A 15,718-nucleotide genomic window follows, 5' to 3' on the forward strand; every position below is an offset into this window, starting at 1 on the left:
ATGTGTGTGTATACACTACTGTTCAAAATGTTACATGAATAAGAATATTTTTTAAATGTTTTAAATGTTCTATTTTTCTCAAATAAAAAGCTTTTGTAACATTATAAATGTTTATACTTTTGATAAATGCAATGCATCCTTGCTGAACAAAATATTTAAATTCTATTTAAAAAATTTTTTTTAACTGACCCCAAACATTTACACAGTAGTGTATGATGTTACAAAAGCTTTCTATTTCAGATAAATGCTGTTCTTTTTAACTTTCTGTTCATCAAAGAATACTGAAAAAAGGCAAACAACTGTTTTAAACATTGCTAAAGATAAGAAATGTTTTCTGAGCAGCTAATCAGCATATAGAGAGCCTAAGTCCCTCCCCTTCCAGTCGACCACCATGGGACCTTATTTCCAAAAAGTTGCGAAAAGTCAAAGTTTTTGGTCGACGCAAGCGGAGAATAGTCTGGTCACGCGACTGTTACTTGCGTGTGATCATTTATTTCGACAAGCTTCACACATCATTCAGACAGCTGATTTAGGTTTGGGTCGAGGGGGTTTACCCCTGCGTTGTGCAGGTGAGGCATCTCGTTGCCTAGTTTTCAGTCTCTGTTGCCTAAGCAATCTCTCAGTCTCACTCACTGGCGGCTGTCCTTTCCCAAGCAAATACTGCTCCCATTCTGGCAGTTTCCTTTCAACTGAGGCCCAATAACAGGTCTATGACAGGATGACAAAAGAGCAGATAATTCATAAATATTTACTTTCTTATAACTTGTGTATAACATTTACATTTAAACTAGAGCAGCTGTCTTGTTCTATTAAAAACACTTTACGTTTACTTTTGATTTTTTTCACTTTATATTTGCTTTACAACTGCCTATTTTCAATTCGTTATGATGGCAAAGATGGGCACACAGTTGCCGTTGGCATCATCTAGACATGCAAAAAAGTACCTTAAATGGAACATTTATTATAACCTGCTTAAACACTGTGCAATTTTATTTTATAAGACAAAAAGTAAACTGTCAAATACCTCAAGGTTGACAATATCCGGATGAAGGAGCTGTCTGGTTTGAAGATTTGTTTCGGCATTCTGTAAATCCTACAACAGAAACGCACACATAAATACAGACAAATTTCAAAAACATTTTAAACATCCACAATCAATTTAAGAATTTAATTACACCGGGCTAAGAAGTTAGGAACGGTCATTGTTATGTTATGTAATAATGTCTGAATTCTGGAACTTTAAAAAATATGTATGCATGTGCTGCAATTTAAGAGTATTTCCAAACAATTAAGACATGATTTGCTGTTGCTGATAATATCATACAAATTTTCATATTTTTTAAAGTAACTATTACAGGATGTAATTTTTTGCAAGACAAGCCAACTAATACAACAACACATCACAAAAGTTAGCAATCAATAATGATAATAGCATGGTAACACTTTAGGATAACGTCTCATTTGTTAATGTATTAACACAAACTAACAATTAGCAATAAATTTGTTCCAGTATTTACTAATCTAGCTGTTCATTGATTGTTCATATTAGTTCAGAGACTGTATTAACTAATGTTAACAAATACAACCTTTTATTTTATTTAATAATGCATTTGTAAATGTTGAGAATAACATGAACTAAGATTAATAAATGCTGTAGATTTAAGTATTGCTCATTCTTAGTTCATGTTAACTAAAGTAGTAAAATAATGTTAATAAATAAAACATTATTGTAAAGTATTACCGATAATTCTTATGAAGTCTACCTCTTATTTAATTTTATTTTACAAAAGACAAGCAGGATTAAAAGTGAAAAAACAAAAAATAAAAACTAATGGTAGTGCATATTATACATTAATACACATATGCAACATATTGACTTACATTTTCTATCAACACTTTTGGATACACTTTATATCAATGTATGTTGGAACATGAAAATCTATGAAGTCATTCCATCTTCATACAGTCATTCCATCGAGAATATCATATCAGAGTAATTAGTTAAAAACAAATATTTCACTGTACTTATGTTTGGAATACATTATGATATATAGGCGTAGTACATTATATAGGCTATAATATAGACAACCTTAAGGATCTGAGCATTCCTCTCCTTCGCTGCTTGAGACATCAGACACTGTTGTTTCTTCTTGGCCTTCTGCTGTTCACTACGCGCTTCCATCTGTTGCAGCAGTAATGCTCTTTTTCCCAGTCTACATGAGGAAAATGATATCCATTAAGCCATACTGCTTCATAACAAGGAATTAGTGACTGGGAGAGACTTTTTAACCGACAACTAGAGCTTTATACTCAAGAACAAACTGAAAGAACTCACATATCTTCATGTTTCTGGCTAAGTTCTAACTCTTCGTGTGTATAAGAGGCCATTAATGTAACGTTAGTTTCAACGACATAAAAAAGAAACCCAAATTCTGTCATCTGACTAAAACTTTATCTAAAAGAAACGTCGCTAATTAATGCCGTCACAACCATCACGTTTTCACAACTGGCCCCTGTGTTATTCTGCAAGCATAACCTTACTATCACGAAGCCTGGCGTAACCATACCAACTAGGATGTGTGCGGAAATGCCTTTTACTGTCTATGGGAAATGCTGCTCGTGAAAAAAAGATTAGCACAAGTGCGCCATCTACTGTTGGGAAGAGTGTGTTGAAAATTTGTTCTAATGAACGTAACATTGTAGTGGTTTTGGCTCTTTTAAAATGTGTATATTATTATTATTATTATTATTTTTTTACCAGGAAGGTCCCATTGAGCTACAATATCTCTTCTACCAGGGAGTCCTGGTCATCTGGTCAAATTTAATTATTTAAATTTGGGTCAGTTTAAAGATATTTTCCTTATTTCTTTTGTTGCTCTGTAATCATAAATTAAATATTTATCTTTTAGTGGTCTTTGTGCATACAAATCGTACTCAATACACTGGAAATATATCTAAGTTGCCTTATATCTAAGCAGACCCAAATAATGCCTAGCCTACAGAAAGTCAGTATAATATGGAGATAAAAATAAAGAAGTTGTAAATAAAAAGTAGCCTAATACAAATACAATGCCAGTCATGCAGCAAGAAGCAATTGGCCAGTGCATAAGTGTTGAAGTATGAAACCAACAACAAACTTGTTTTTGTCCTCCTTTTGTTATAATTATTATATTATATTCACAAATGTGTGTAATAGGCTATTGCATGTCATGCCCTATATTTATGTTTACCAGTCACCCTATTTTACTTTTATTGGCTTTGACCGTAAAATCACAAAATACACAGTAGCCTAAGTATGCAAGAAAAGATTTATTTACATATCACTTCTTTACAGAAGAGAAATTCACAGAAAACACACACACACACATAGAAAAAAAGATGAATAAAATAATAATAAAATGACATACAATACAATAAATAAAATATATATAATTATCCTATATAACATTTATAATTATCCTTTATAAATATATATCGCCAAACATGTTGAGAATCACTGATCTAGAGAATCATAGCTGTCATCATTGGACTCATATCAGACTGTAAATTCCTTCTCATTTACCAGTCCTCTTATATGAAAACGAAAATGAAAGGTAAAGAAATTAACCTAGTACTCTCAAATAGAAACCAAGCAATCAGGTTCCTTCATCTATAATTGCCTAACCTTGTACTTTTGCTTTCATCTCTTTTTAAATGGCCTGATTATTGACGGTCTCAGCAAAACATTCAAAAGTCAGGCAATAAATCAATCAATCAAAGCATAGAATGCAATGCTTGTAAAACATGCAATTTTTAAATTATTTTAAGAGTGCAATTTGCTCATCTCTCTTTTCTGCAAGCAAAGAGGAAATTCGAAAGAAATAACAACCTTGAGTAAGCTTATGTCTTCTATTGTGTGTGGGATCTAAAGGAATTTCTTTACAATTTACAAATGGGTTGCAAAATCAAAACAGCAGGCCTAGACTGAAATGGCACTTTTTCATTTTTTGCTAAATGTTTTTACACATACCAGACCACCAGAAAATATTAGGCTCTAAGGACTATTCTTGATTTGAGTATTTTCACGGTGACTGTATTTATTCCCACTGGACCACAAACACACAAAATTCTACTTTATTCCAAAGTACTTAAAATTACATTCATGCATTTGGCAGACAATTTTATCCAATGCCACTTACACTGGATCCAAGGCATCCATTTTATCAACTAATTCATTCCCTCGTTTTACTTTCCCTTTATTTTGTTACTGCTGTTACTCCATTTGCTGCTTATTGCCTGTATCATGCCTGAAGTTTTCAATTTTGCTGTCTATTTCACCAGACAGAAACCTCTTGGGAGCCCAGACAAACTGTTCAAGGCAAATATTATATTACAAATTTATTTTATTAACATACAATCCCAGGATTGATGGTCTGTTTTGGATTTTAATACAGATAAAAAGCAAAACATAATGACAGGAAATGTGACAATTACAGGAAATGGTGGCTACCAGTTGTTTACTCACACGGAAACATGATTGTACACAGATTACAAAATTCAAATTTATGTGTGCTTCACTATGTTGCTTATTTAGGTCATTTGTAGCTAGATCTAATTATATTTTAATCCCACTTAACAGAGTTATTATGATAAAGTGACATGCAACAAATTTGGGGATTTTTATATGAAGACAGTTTACCGCTGTATAATGTGCATATTCTACTCTGATAATGTGACAGAGATGAAACCTTCTCAATTAAAGAAAAGTGATTTCGAGACATTTTTTTTATATTAATTTGACATTTTATATTAATTTTATATTCTGCTTTTCAATGCTTAGGGTGTATAACAGGCTTTAGTTTAATATTTTATTTATATCAGTAAAAGCAGCATTTTATCAGTGGGAAAACATTCATTTGCTTCAGAAATAAACCTCAGTAATAAACCAAAACAGTATAATTTTACATGGGCATTTATACAAAGCATACAAATGTAATTTTTTAGCACAGGTTCAAATCAAAATAATTCAGTCCGCTAAATCAGTTTTCATATTGCAACCTATGCTTCATCATCACAAGTCTCAAGTCTTGTCAATCTTTAGTCAAAGTCATCAGCTTATCAGTGAAGACTAAATTGAATTAATTTATCACTTCATGATAAGCAAAAGTAAAAATAAAAAAAGAAACAACAACAACAACAACAACAACAAAAAAAGTAAATAAATTACTTTTACTACAAGGCAGACCAATTAAAAAAAAAAAGTAAATAAATTACTTTTACTACAAGGCAGACAAATTTAAATCTCCTGCTACCTTTTTCACTTTTTTACTGTCCAAGAGGGAAGCTCACCGTTGCTACGGTAATGAACACAACTTTACTGCACCTTACTGATTGAAAGATATACACAGGATTCTTAAAGAAATAGTTTGCCCTAAAATTTCAAGTCATCATGTACTCACCCTGTTGTTCTAATACCACATGTCCTTCTTTCCTTTTTGGACCAATTTTATGTTTTTTCATTTTTCTTTTTGACTTTTATTTGCCGTCATTTTAGGTTACTATGAAAACGCAGAGTCCGAGTAGGCTTTATACAAATCGTGCTCTGCAAAAGTGCTCTGCTCAAACTTCCCACTGTCAAGAGAGAATTGAAGTCGAAGTGAACCTAAAGTATTTCTAGTATACAGTTCAGCAAAGAATGCAACAAATCCAGTTGACTAGGGCTGCCATGTCTTCCATAAATGTTCAGTGATAAAACCAAGGCTAGGAATTTAGCCAATGTTGGCACGAAATAAAACAGCAGGCCTAGACTAAACTGGCACTTGTTTCTGTGCTATTTGCACGATCCAATCTTTAATAACAATCTTATTAATAATGTTCAAAAAAGTTTTATATAAAACATACTACCAGAAAATACCCAGGCTTGCCGTTCTTTTCTTAATTTAATACAGACATAAAAATTAAAACATAATAGGCCTATGACTGAAAAAAAGCTCCCTTGTTAATTCCCACTAAAACAGGAGTAGGCTAGATACTTTATTTGTGCTTTAGTATGTTGCTTATTTTGTGACTTTGTAGCTAGATCTAACATTTTAATCTCACTAAACAGATTTATTCTCGACAAGCAACACATTTAAGAGTTTTTAGGGTACTTATGAAGACCGTGTGTATATGTAGTTTGCAGAATGTTTTAAGACAATATTCCAATCTGATAATGAAACAGAAATTATTTCTGGTCTTTAATATTAATATCCATAACATATACTCTGTTTGGCAATATGATCACGTGTGGTTTACAACAGCTCTATTTTAGCATAGTATTTGCATCATTAATCATTGGGAAGACATTAATTTGCTTCAGCAGTAGAAACCCTAATAACAGCATTTTTTACATTCCTCAACAGAATAAGACATTATAGTATTGCATTTATACACGGCATACAAATTACATTTTATTGTATTTTTTTAATCATGTCATTAATCAGCTAAATCGTGTAATTAAACTTTCAAAATCTTCACACTTATACAGCATAAGGCATAACAAATCCAACATTTCCCCATAATCACAATAATAATAATAATAATAATAATAATAATAAAAATATATATATATATATTTTAAAAAAATCTAATCAAAAGAGTAGATCAAATCAGAGAACGCACATATACTGGTGATCATTTTCAAAGAGCAACCTTTGCTTCATCATCACAAGTTTCTTTAATTGATTACTTGTGAAGAAGTCAGGCTCTAGCCAAAATTGTCAGTTCATCCATGAAGAGAATTGTCAAACTTTCAGTACAATCCATAATAAACAAAAGAAAAAACAAACATAGCAACAAAAACAACATTACATTTACAAGGCAGGCAAATGTACTTTTAAGATGCTATATCAAAATAATCTGCTAAATCAAAATAATTTCTTTATGAAGTCTTTAACTTGAATCATAAAGGAAGTTGCAATATATTTTCTGTATTTCAGTTTTGGGGAACAAACACGCAAACTCATGACTAAAATAAAGGGCTTGCTAACTTTGTCAAAATGTTTCATTTTTCACTCATGCACCTCTTCTGACTTCTCGGCATCACTAACATTCAACTCTTGATTTTTCTTTGCATCATTGTCTCCAGAGTTGCATTGAATGTTATCATCTGAATCATGTTCATCTTCATTATTTTGGCCTGAAACTGTTTCGTCTAGCTGCACTTCCATTGCCTGCTGATATTTTTCCCCGTTTATTTCATCTTCATTACTTCTGTCATGATTATTGTCATCTATTTTGTTTGTTATCTCATTCTTATCGGTTTCCCTTTGCTCCTCATGTTCTGCCGTGTTTTTGTCTTTATTTTCTTCAATTTTGCTATCTACTTCACCAGACAGAAACCTCTTGGGACCCCAGACAAACTGTTCTTGGGGCTTGAAATGCTTAAAGGCATATTTAATCAGCTCTCGCCTCTCTACTTTGTCCAATACAGCAAACATAAAGTAATCAAGAACACTTTGTTTCACATGCTGAAGTTGTTTCTCCTCAAGAGTTACACGAAGGAAGAACTTACAAAGTGGGGCCTGGTAGTGCTGCAATCCTAGAGTCCCCAAACACTTCAGTATGCGTGTGATGCGCAGGTTATTGTGTGAATATCTGAAAAATCAAAGAAAAATCTCTGACCACTTCCTAGAAGTATTGAAACAACATCAATGAAATTCAATAAAAATGATAAACATGACAGTAAAAACCTGTTCAGGTTCTTAAAACGATCCTCAAAGTCTGGAGCATAGTCCACCTCTCCTGTTGTTTCGTTGACCAAGCATATACCATAGAAATCCAACATGAGCTTATAGGATTCCACCAATTTCCTCTTTGCTTCTTCATCTTTACGAAAAAGCTGGAAATCAAATGATCAGATGAATTTAAACATCCATATTGTTCAGCTTCTGAACCGAGACTGATTTTTACCAAATCTGACAAATCTTGTCAGCCAAAATACTTTTTAAGCTGGTTGGTAAATATATATTGAAACACAATGTAATCTAAAATCTAATGGTGTGTTTTAAACTGACCTTTATTTCCTTTTTTGTGAGCACATGTGCATCCCAATTAACCCCTCGTTCTTGTATTGGAAACAACCTGTGAAATGGTTAGTTAAATGATGGTCATTCAAATGTGCTAAAACATTTAAGGATATAATAGTTAAAAAATGCAATGATGAAATGTTACAGTATCTAACCATTGAATGTAGGAGTGACAGTCTTCCAGCCAGTGATATTGACCCTTACGCTTTTGGTGAAATTCATCAATGCGAACACCTGCGCAAACAAAGGTAATATGTTAAAGCATTTGCCTTTATTAAATGACACTTGTATTTGACAAATAACAATTCATTGTGTAATTTAAATATAGAACGAGCACAATGCCATACCATTAGGTGAATATTCTATTTTACCATGGTAAAACTCCAGGTTATAGAAGTGGCCCTAGACAACAACAACAACAACAATTAAAAAAACAAATACTAAACCCATTCAAGACTACTTTGTGGGCTATGAATACTCTAGGGGTGTCAAAATTAATTTCTGCCCGGGCTACATCAGCCCCTTCAAAAGGGCCGACTGAATATTAAAGACCAATTTCACCACTCATAGTACGCACCAAAGCTTGCGAGGTTTTATTTGTCTATTTTCTTGAACTATGTTATATGTAACAAACATTATGTTTGTGGAGCAAATAATTTAATTTGTTACATTTTTAGTTAGTTCAGGGCTTTGCTAACATATCTGATGTAAACTGTTTTAGAAATTAGAACAAGTTTTTTTTTTTCCTAATAGACTTGCTTTTATTAAGCTCTCCCTGCTTTGAAAGTATAGAAATACAGTTTCATATTTCTATTTCTACGGCAACACATCAAGCTTGTCACTTGACACTTAGCATTGTATGACTGATGTACCATTTTTATTTCAACTAATTTTTGCTATTTAAATACTTTTATAATGACCATGTTAGTTGATTTACTTATAGCAGACTATGAGAGCCAACATGTTTGTAATACAACGTGACAGAGTCAGAGCATGTTAGAACATAAATACAGTCACAAATCCTCCAGTATAAACTTTATAATTAACTACACAATGTGTTAGACGCAAGTGAAACATGTTTATAAAATATGTTTGTGTAACGTTGTGTCCAAAGAATGTAGGAGATGTTTACGAGTTTAATGAAAATGCAAACATAACAACCAGAAAACACAGGAGGCATAAAGAACAATTGCAGACAGGGGAACACCAAACAGCGCCTGACAAGGCACAAGAGAAACACAAGGGCTATAAATAGGGGGAGACTATTCAACAGGGTTGATATAACACAATATCACATAAATGTGCCAACACATTCTTTCCTGTAGGCCGAGAAGGCCAAGCCTAAAGACACTGTGCTTTGGGTGCTTGCGAGCGTTTTGGTAGCGCAGCGTTTTTTCCGTTGAGATGATTCATTGCTATGATACAGAATATCCGCAGGACAGTTTACTTGTAACTGATTTCGCAGATAATTTGTTTCATAATAAAAATGTATATTCCATCCATTTTGTTTTGTTAGCTCTGTTGGTTGAAGAATATTGTGACAGTTGGTCAGTGTGGTTTAGTCCCGCCCCTCCTCCACTGTGATTGGACGGCTGGGTAAATAGCGACAGTGATGAGCCATGCGTTTTATCCAAATTTTCTTGGCGACCTGTAAAAAACGCAGGCGCTCGGGGCTTTGGGGTGAAAAAAACGCTCAGCGAATCGTTATGCTCATGCCAGGTGCATGGAAAAACGCTTTGGTGGACACACGGCCTAATGAAAATAATCTGTTATTTAGATTAAAGGCACAATATGTATGATTTTTTCACCACAAGAGGGTGCAGTTTCCAACAATAACAAAAGCGTAAGTTTATGACGCAGTGATGAGCTGAATGGTGGGACTTGCTATCAAGCTGATGGATCTAATAATGTTTATGGATGAGTGCAAGCATTCATGTTTTTTAACATTACAATTATATGAAGCAGGTCGCGATTGCTAAAGAGACAGACACACGCGAGTCCCGCGGATATGAAGCAATAAGGACAATTAATTCTACCGAACTTACCCACAAGTGCTGGATTACCCACACACATTGATCATATTCTAACATTTCATCATGTTGAGCTAACGTTATTTAACATTGATTTGTTTTATGTACATTTGCTCACCTGTCTAATAAATCTGTCAAGTCAGGACTCATGAAGCTCTGTCAAGTCCGAGTTAGTCGCGGATATGGAGCTCTCGGCATCTCAAAAATGCCACGCGGATATTGATCCTCATTTTAGTTCTCCTTGTTTGTCCCAAAGTCTGCTTTCTTTGGTCTATGTTTGAAAGAAACAAGAACTGCGTGCCGCTAAATGCTACGCACTACGCAGTTGTCCACGTCTGTCGCCATGGTTACATCACTGCTATGGCAGTACGAGTGGAAACCGAGGAAACCGCGGATATTGTGTCATTGACAGGCGACATTTTTTTCCAGAACGCCCACTTATTTAAAATTGGAATTTCTCTGCAATAAAAATCTCTTTTTGGATATTGTAAATGCTGCAGGAAATATATCACACTGTGTAAGTGATTTGGGGATATTTTATTACAAAAGTCTTACATATTGTGCCTTTAAATATACAGAAAGCAGTCTAAAAATGTTCCCTTTATAAACGCTGGACCTTTTAATCACACAGTGTGAGATTATCAGTTCTGAACTTTCGTCAAAACTCCCGTTATAATCAATCATGCTGTCTACACTACACAATGAATCTCTTATTTACACCGTGTTCGTACTGTTAGTTATAAGCAAAGCATTCATGGAAATGCAGAAGTTGAGTTACAGTGACGAGATCACTGCATTCATGTGCTCAACAGACATGTCCATCATTGGCTACAACCTGAAGAACCTGAAAGTTTTTCTGAGAGTTTCACATGTAATACTTATTTCATATGCAAAGATGTTGGCCAATCATAGCAGTGGGCATTTACATTACAAAAGACATGCCCATTCAAACAGAGAGTTCAAATCAGCGGGTTAAAATGAGGGTAGAAAATGGCTATGAAATGTTTTGATGTGAAAAACATTATAAGTGCACCTTAGAAAAAAATGCAGTTCATGACCCCTTTAATGTTTTTACAAGTACTTACAGTCATTTTTAATGAAACCAAAAAATAAATATTATGTTGATGAATACACTATGACAGTTGTGATATAATGACAACTAAATCTGTTTCTGGCTCAGTGCCGCCAGTCAAAGAATGAAAGCAGATTTGAATTGATCAGTTCTTCACGTCACACACTGATGTTTTAAACGCATGACACATCTGTGTTTAAAACTGATTGACATTTCATTCATACGTTTATTTTTTATTTTATTTTTTTTTTAACTCATGGGGCCCATGATGAGGTAGAAATAAGACATGTTGACAGTATAATGAAATATTGTTGCCTACACTGACAAGCAAGTAGTGGAAAATTCTGTGTAATAGTTGAAAAGGATGCATTACATACTTGACCTGGTTCGTCTTCATTGTCATTATCTTCATCATCTAAGTTCTAGAGTCAAACACAATCAAGTCAAAATTTGAGAAATAACAGTCTACAATAGGTTTTCCATTTGTATGATTTAGATTTTCACCTGTTGTTTGTCTACACGTTTCAATAGATGAATGCGAGTAGACATGCTCATTTGACATGAAGGAGAGTGTGGTGAGATGTGTTAGTTGGTAAACTGTGTTACCTCATTAAATATAGGAAAATATGCACACTTTTTGTTATGACAACTAGCTGTATGAATTAGATGAATTTCATTAATGAAGTAATTTCGTAATAAGACGCATTAGTTTTACCTCTTGTTCCTTTCTCCTTGTCAAGAAGGACAGTTGCATTAAAAAGGAGAGGCTCAATGCAGAGCCATGGGTGGAGTGTGAAGCCCAGCCCAGCTCCTCCTCTCTGAATGGAATTTGGCTTAATGGTTGAAGAAAGAATATCTAACCACACCTTAGCCCTACCTATTACTCTATCCCTCCACCCATTAGACAGAGACGTGAAGCTGGACATCAGACTCTGCAGTGAGCACTAGTAAAAAGTGACACATCTTACCCCACTCTTCCTTATATCAAGGTAATGAACTTACCCGGCAACTATGCCGAAAGCTTTGCATGTCCTTAGCAGCACGTATGTCCCTTCTCTTCATTTTGTAGTTCTTTAAACACACACAGAAATACCAAAATTAGACAGTTGTTTGTAAATATATATATAAATATTTTCATACTGTATGCATACAAACAGAAGCGGGAAGAATGGTAGCCCAGGCTAAATGGTAAATAGGCTAAAACAACCTTCCTAAACAAGATTCAGTGAATAAAGGGGGGGAAAATAAATAAATAAAGCGTAGTGCCCAAACATACCTTCTTTCTGGGTGCTTTATTCTCACATTCTTCCTCCCATGTGGAGTCAAACTCGCACTCATCTGACTCCATGTTAATTTGCCGAATATATCGCAAACGGCGGTGATTAATAACACGCCAAAACAAAGCAACGCAAGTACGTGCAAATCGTAACAAACTCCTGATCAAAGAATTCAGAAACGCAATAAAGTACATCAAGTAAAGAAAAAAATCCAGAATAAGCAGTTGAACAAACCGTGCTTAATACTCCCACTCTCAACTGTCAAGACAAAACGAAAGTTGCAGTTCATGGTGAATCGAAAGCATAGGCTATGCAACAAGGAAGAACAACAGAGCTTGCGTTAACTCAAGGGTTGCCAGGTCTTGCATAAATGCTCTACCAAAAGTTTATTTCCCAGAGTAAAGATGTTGTCCGAATTAGGCTGTTTTATTTTCTTGCTTATATACGGTATCAATGTGTGTGTTTGTGTGTGTGCATCTGTGTTTCGGTCATTGATCTCTTGATAACTTCAATAGGCCTAGGCCTATAGGTGATTTGGTAGGCTACATTGCTTAATCTTGTGCTGAGATTGTATAAAAATGAAACGACGTTTGTAAACATAAGTATTTAACACATTTTAGATTTAAATACAGTAGTTTTTGAGAAATTTCTGAGAAACTGAAATGGTGATGCATAACATTGTTATAATAATTTCTACCATTATTGAACTAGGCCTAAACAATGTCTAAACTTATACTTTGGTGTGACAAACTTATGCTGAAAACAAAGATATTTTGAAGAATGTCGGTAACCAGGCAGTTGGATGGACCCCATTGACTTCCATAGTATGTTTCCCCCATATGAGTCAATATCTTTGTAACGGGTTCGTTGTTACGGGAAGGAGGCGGGAACCCGGTGACCATTTAAAGGTTTTAATAATAAAATAAACAAATACAAAATTAAAGTAAAAGACAGCCCCTATGGATGATTGCCATCACATAATAAAACACAAAGAAAACACTGGATCCACTCTCAATCTTCACTGTCGTAGCTTTATGCTTCTGCTCCTCCGTTAGAGGCAGGCTACTATCGATGCATATCATATCACAGGTGTCGCTCATCAACTCACCACGGGCCTTTTGCCGCTCTCTCGTCTCTCTGCCTCGTACTGCTCGCCACAATTTTCTTTTGTATTAAGAAGATAAAAGAAATTAATGAAGGTTTGGATCAACTTGAGGGTAAGGTGACAAATTTGGTACAGCTCACTTTTTATGAGCACCTAACAGCATGTTTAGTGGCTCCTATAGTGGATATTTGGGAACAATGTCAGGTGTCCATTCTAACCAGTTGGGTTTGTAACTGCTTAAACACATTTCCCAAAGCTACAAATTACAAAGATAATCAGTCAGACACATAATTGTTCAAATAGACTCATGTAAAATGTATTTTAAAGATCGTTTACAAAAAAAAAAAAAAACTCAATTGTTGGCCACCTGCAGTACATCTGTTGGCCGTTCACTCAGAAAAAAGGTGTCGTACCCTACTGCCCCAGTGTTGGTATAGCATTGCAGGACCTCTGTTCAAAATGTATAAAATGGCTTTCAGTAAATATATCTATATTAAATTCAGAATTTTGTCCAACCCTGTATGACACAATCGATTTCAAATTGATGTTTCAGACAGTTTGCCATGCTGTGGACTGACTCCCTTCTTTTATCCCAGAACATCAGAACATTAGCCACTGATATCATATTAAAGGTCACTGAAGCCATATAGGAACATGTCACTCCATTGACAACCATTGTCTTGTGACATATAAGTCAATATGACAGCATCGACTTAATCCATTTAATATACACATAGTCATTTCAGAAGACCTGGACCCATAAGCACAGTATATTCTGTTATATTAAAATATGGTTTTCTGCCGTTTGTTTTTCATTAGGATTTCTGTTCTCAAAACATTCCCATTTCTCAGTTCATCATGGCCTCACGTGTTCTGGAGGAAGGTGTGGGTGGGTGAATTTGGTGGTTGATGTCATGATTGTGCATTATTGTTGCAATAGTGTATTATGAACAGCAGATGGCTCTGTGTCATAAACCTTTTCTCAAAGCAGTCACTGAGTAAGAGCTAATATCACTACATGGCTCATCATTCTCTGAGCTATTCAACTACCTGCTGCTAATACACTTATCAAATGCCACATTTCGAATCAGATATAAAACCATTCATATAAAACCATTTCACACCAGGATTTAAGTCTCAATGAAATATTAGCTCAGCTTAAGAACGCCAATTAGCTAATCAAGTCTGTCAAGATTTTATGTTACTATTTTAAAGAGCTGTTTTCAGTGTCTTTTGACGTAAATATAATTGCTACAGAATGTGCTTGACCAAAATGTGCCACATTTTGCACTAAGGTATTCTGAAAAAACAGCATTTCATAACAAGACACATTTTCTGCTGGCAAAAGCCATCTAAAAGGCATATGCATGCAGTATGCATACAACCTGCCAAAAGCATTTTCACTTTAAAGTTTATAATGTGTAGTACTGGATTATTCTTGACAGCTTTATGTAACAGCATGTCACCATGTCCGCTGTGGGTGTGTTAATAATTAATTTGCTTGATTTTCTTTGTTCAGGGTCTTTTGAACAGCTCTATCTTCAGAGACGTTCATAGAGAAGAACATTTTCAATGTTTTTCACTGTATTAGACCAGAGAACCACGAATGCAGGATCAACCTTAGAGCAGGGTTTTTTTTTTTCAGCTACAACTGTTTTCAGCTTGCTATTTAATTTTGCATGAGGTAGTTTGCTACACTGCTAGACAATAAGATTCTAAAATGCTACAATACATGTGAACTAATAAAATCACATAGTATTTTTAGCTGGTAAAAACTGTGTTTTCCTTTTATATTAGCACATTAATTAAAAAATAATGTGTAATAAAATATTCAATTAGACACAGAAACAACATTACCATTTTTAAGACCTTTTCCAAGCAGTTTTACAGGCATAATCACACATGCAGAACTGGAAATAATTAATACAACACAGTAGTGGTGTTTTACTAGTGTGTTATTTAAAAGGTTAGGAAGCACATCGACAGCTGACTCATGGGCCAAAGGACTATATAGTGCTTAAACTGCATAATTTATTTTTTCTCAATAATTTAAGATAAAGTTTAAAATTTCAAGATGTTTAGCTCCAAACCGCTTAACAGAGATATTGTGTTGGCTAAAGGAAACCTTTCAAACCTCTTCTGCTCTTACCTGAACATGTTTTTGATTGCTTTCATATCTCGTATCATGA

At 34.5% G+C, this 15,718-nt stretch overlaps 2 protein-coding genes across 3 annotated transcripts; both read right to left on the minus strand.

Moving 5' to 3' along the window:
* Window positions 1-451: 451 nt before the first annotated feature.
* cep15 (centrosomal protein 15) lies at window positions 452-2,575 on the minus strand. The gene is made up of 4 exons (XM_039673697.2): window positions 2,336-2,575; window positions 2,090-2,213; window positions 1,025-1,093; window positions 452-708 (listed from the first exon to the last, which is right to left on the minus strand). The coding sequence occupies exons 1-4, from the start codon at window positions 2,437-2,439 to the stop codon at window positions 517-519; spliced, it is 489 nt and encodes a 162-aa protein (XP_039529631.1). The 5' UTR covers window positions 2,440-2,575; the 3' UTR covers window positions 452-516.
* A 4,090-nt stretch (window positions 2,576-6,665) lies between these two features.
* Window positions 6,666-12,734, minus strand: LOC120480499 (opioid growth factor receptor). 2 transcript variants are annotated; one of them, XM_039673696.2, is made up of 8 exons: window positions 12,424-12,734; window positions 12,150-12,218; window positions 11,525-11,569; window positions 8,393-8,447; window positions 8,201-8,279; window positions 8,034-8,100; window positions 7,710-7,858; window positions 6,666-7,614 (listed from the first exon to the last, which is right to left on the minus strand). In XM_039673696.2, the coding sequence occupies exons 1-8, from the start codon at window positions 12,616-12,618 to the stop codon at window positions 7,029-7,031; spliced, it is 1,245 nt and encodes a 414-aa protein (XP_039529630.2). In that variant the 5' UTR covers window positions 12,619-12,734; the 3' UTR covers window positions 6,666-7,028. The 2 variants fall into 2 exon arrangements, with proteins under 2 accessions (XP_039529630.2, XP_088981105.1); XM_089124979.1 differs by lacking the exon at window positions 11,525-11,569.
* Between the last annotated feature and the right edge of the window lie 2,984 nt (window positions 12,735-15,718).

Source organism: Pimephales promelas, chromosome 21 (assembly GCF_988280905.1).
Source record: "Pimephales promelas chromosome 21, fPimPro1.hap1.1, whole genome shotgun sequence".
Taxonomy (NCBI): Eukaryota; Metazoa; Chordata; class Actinopteri; order Cypriniformes; family Leuciscidae; genus Pimephales; species Pimephales promelas.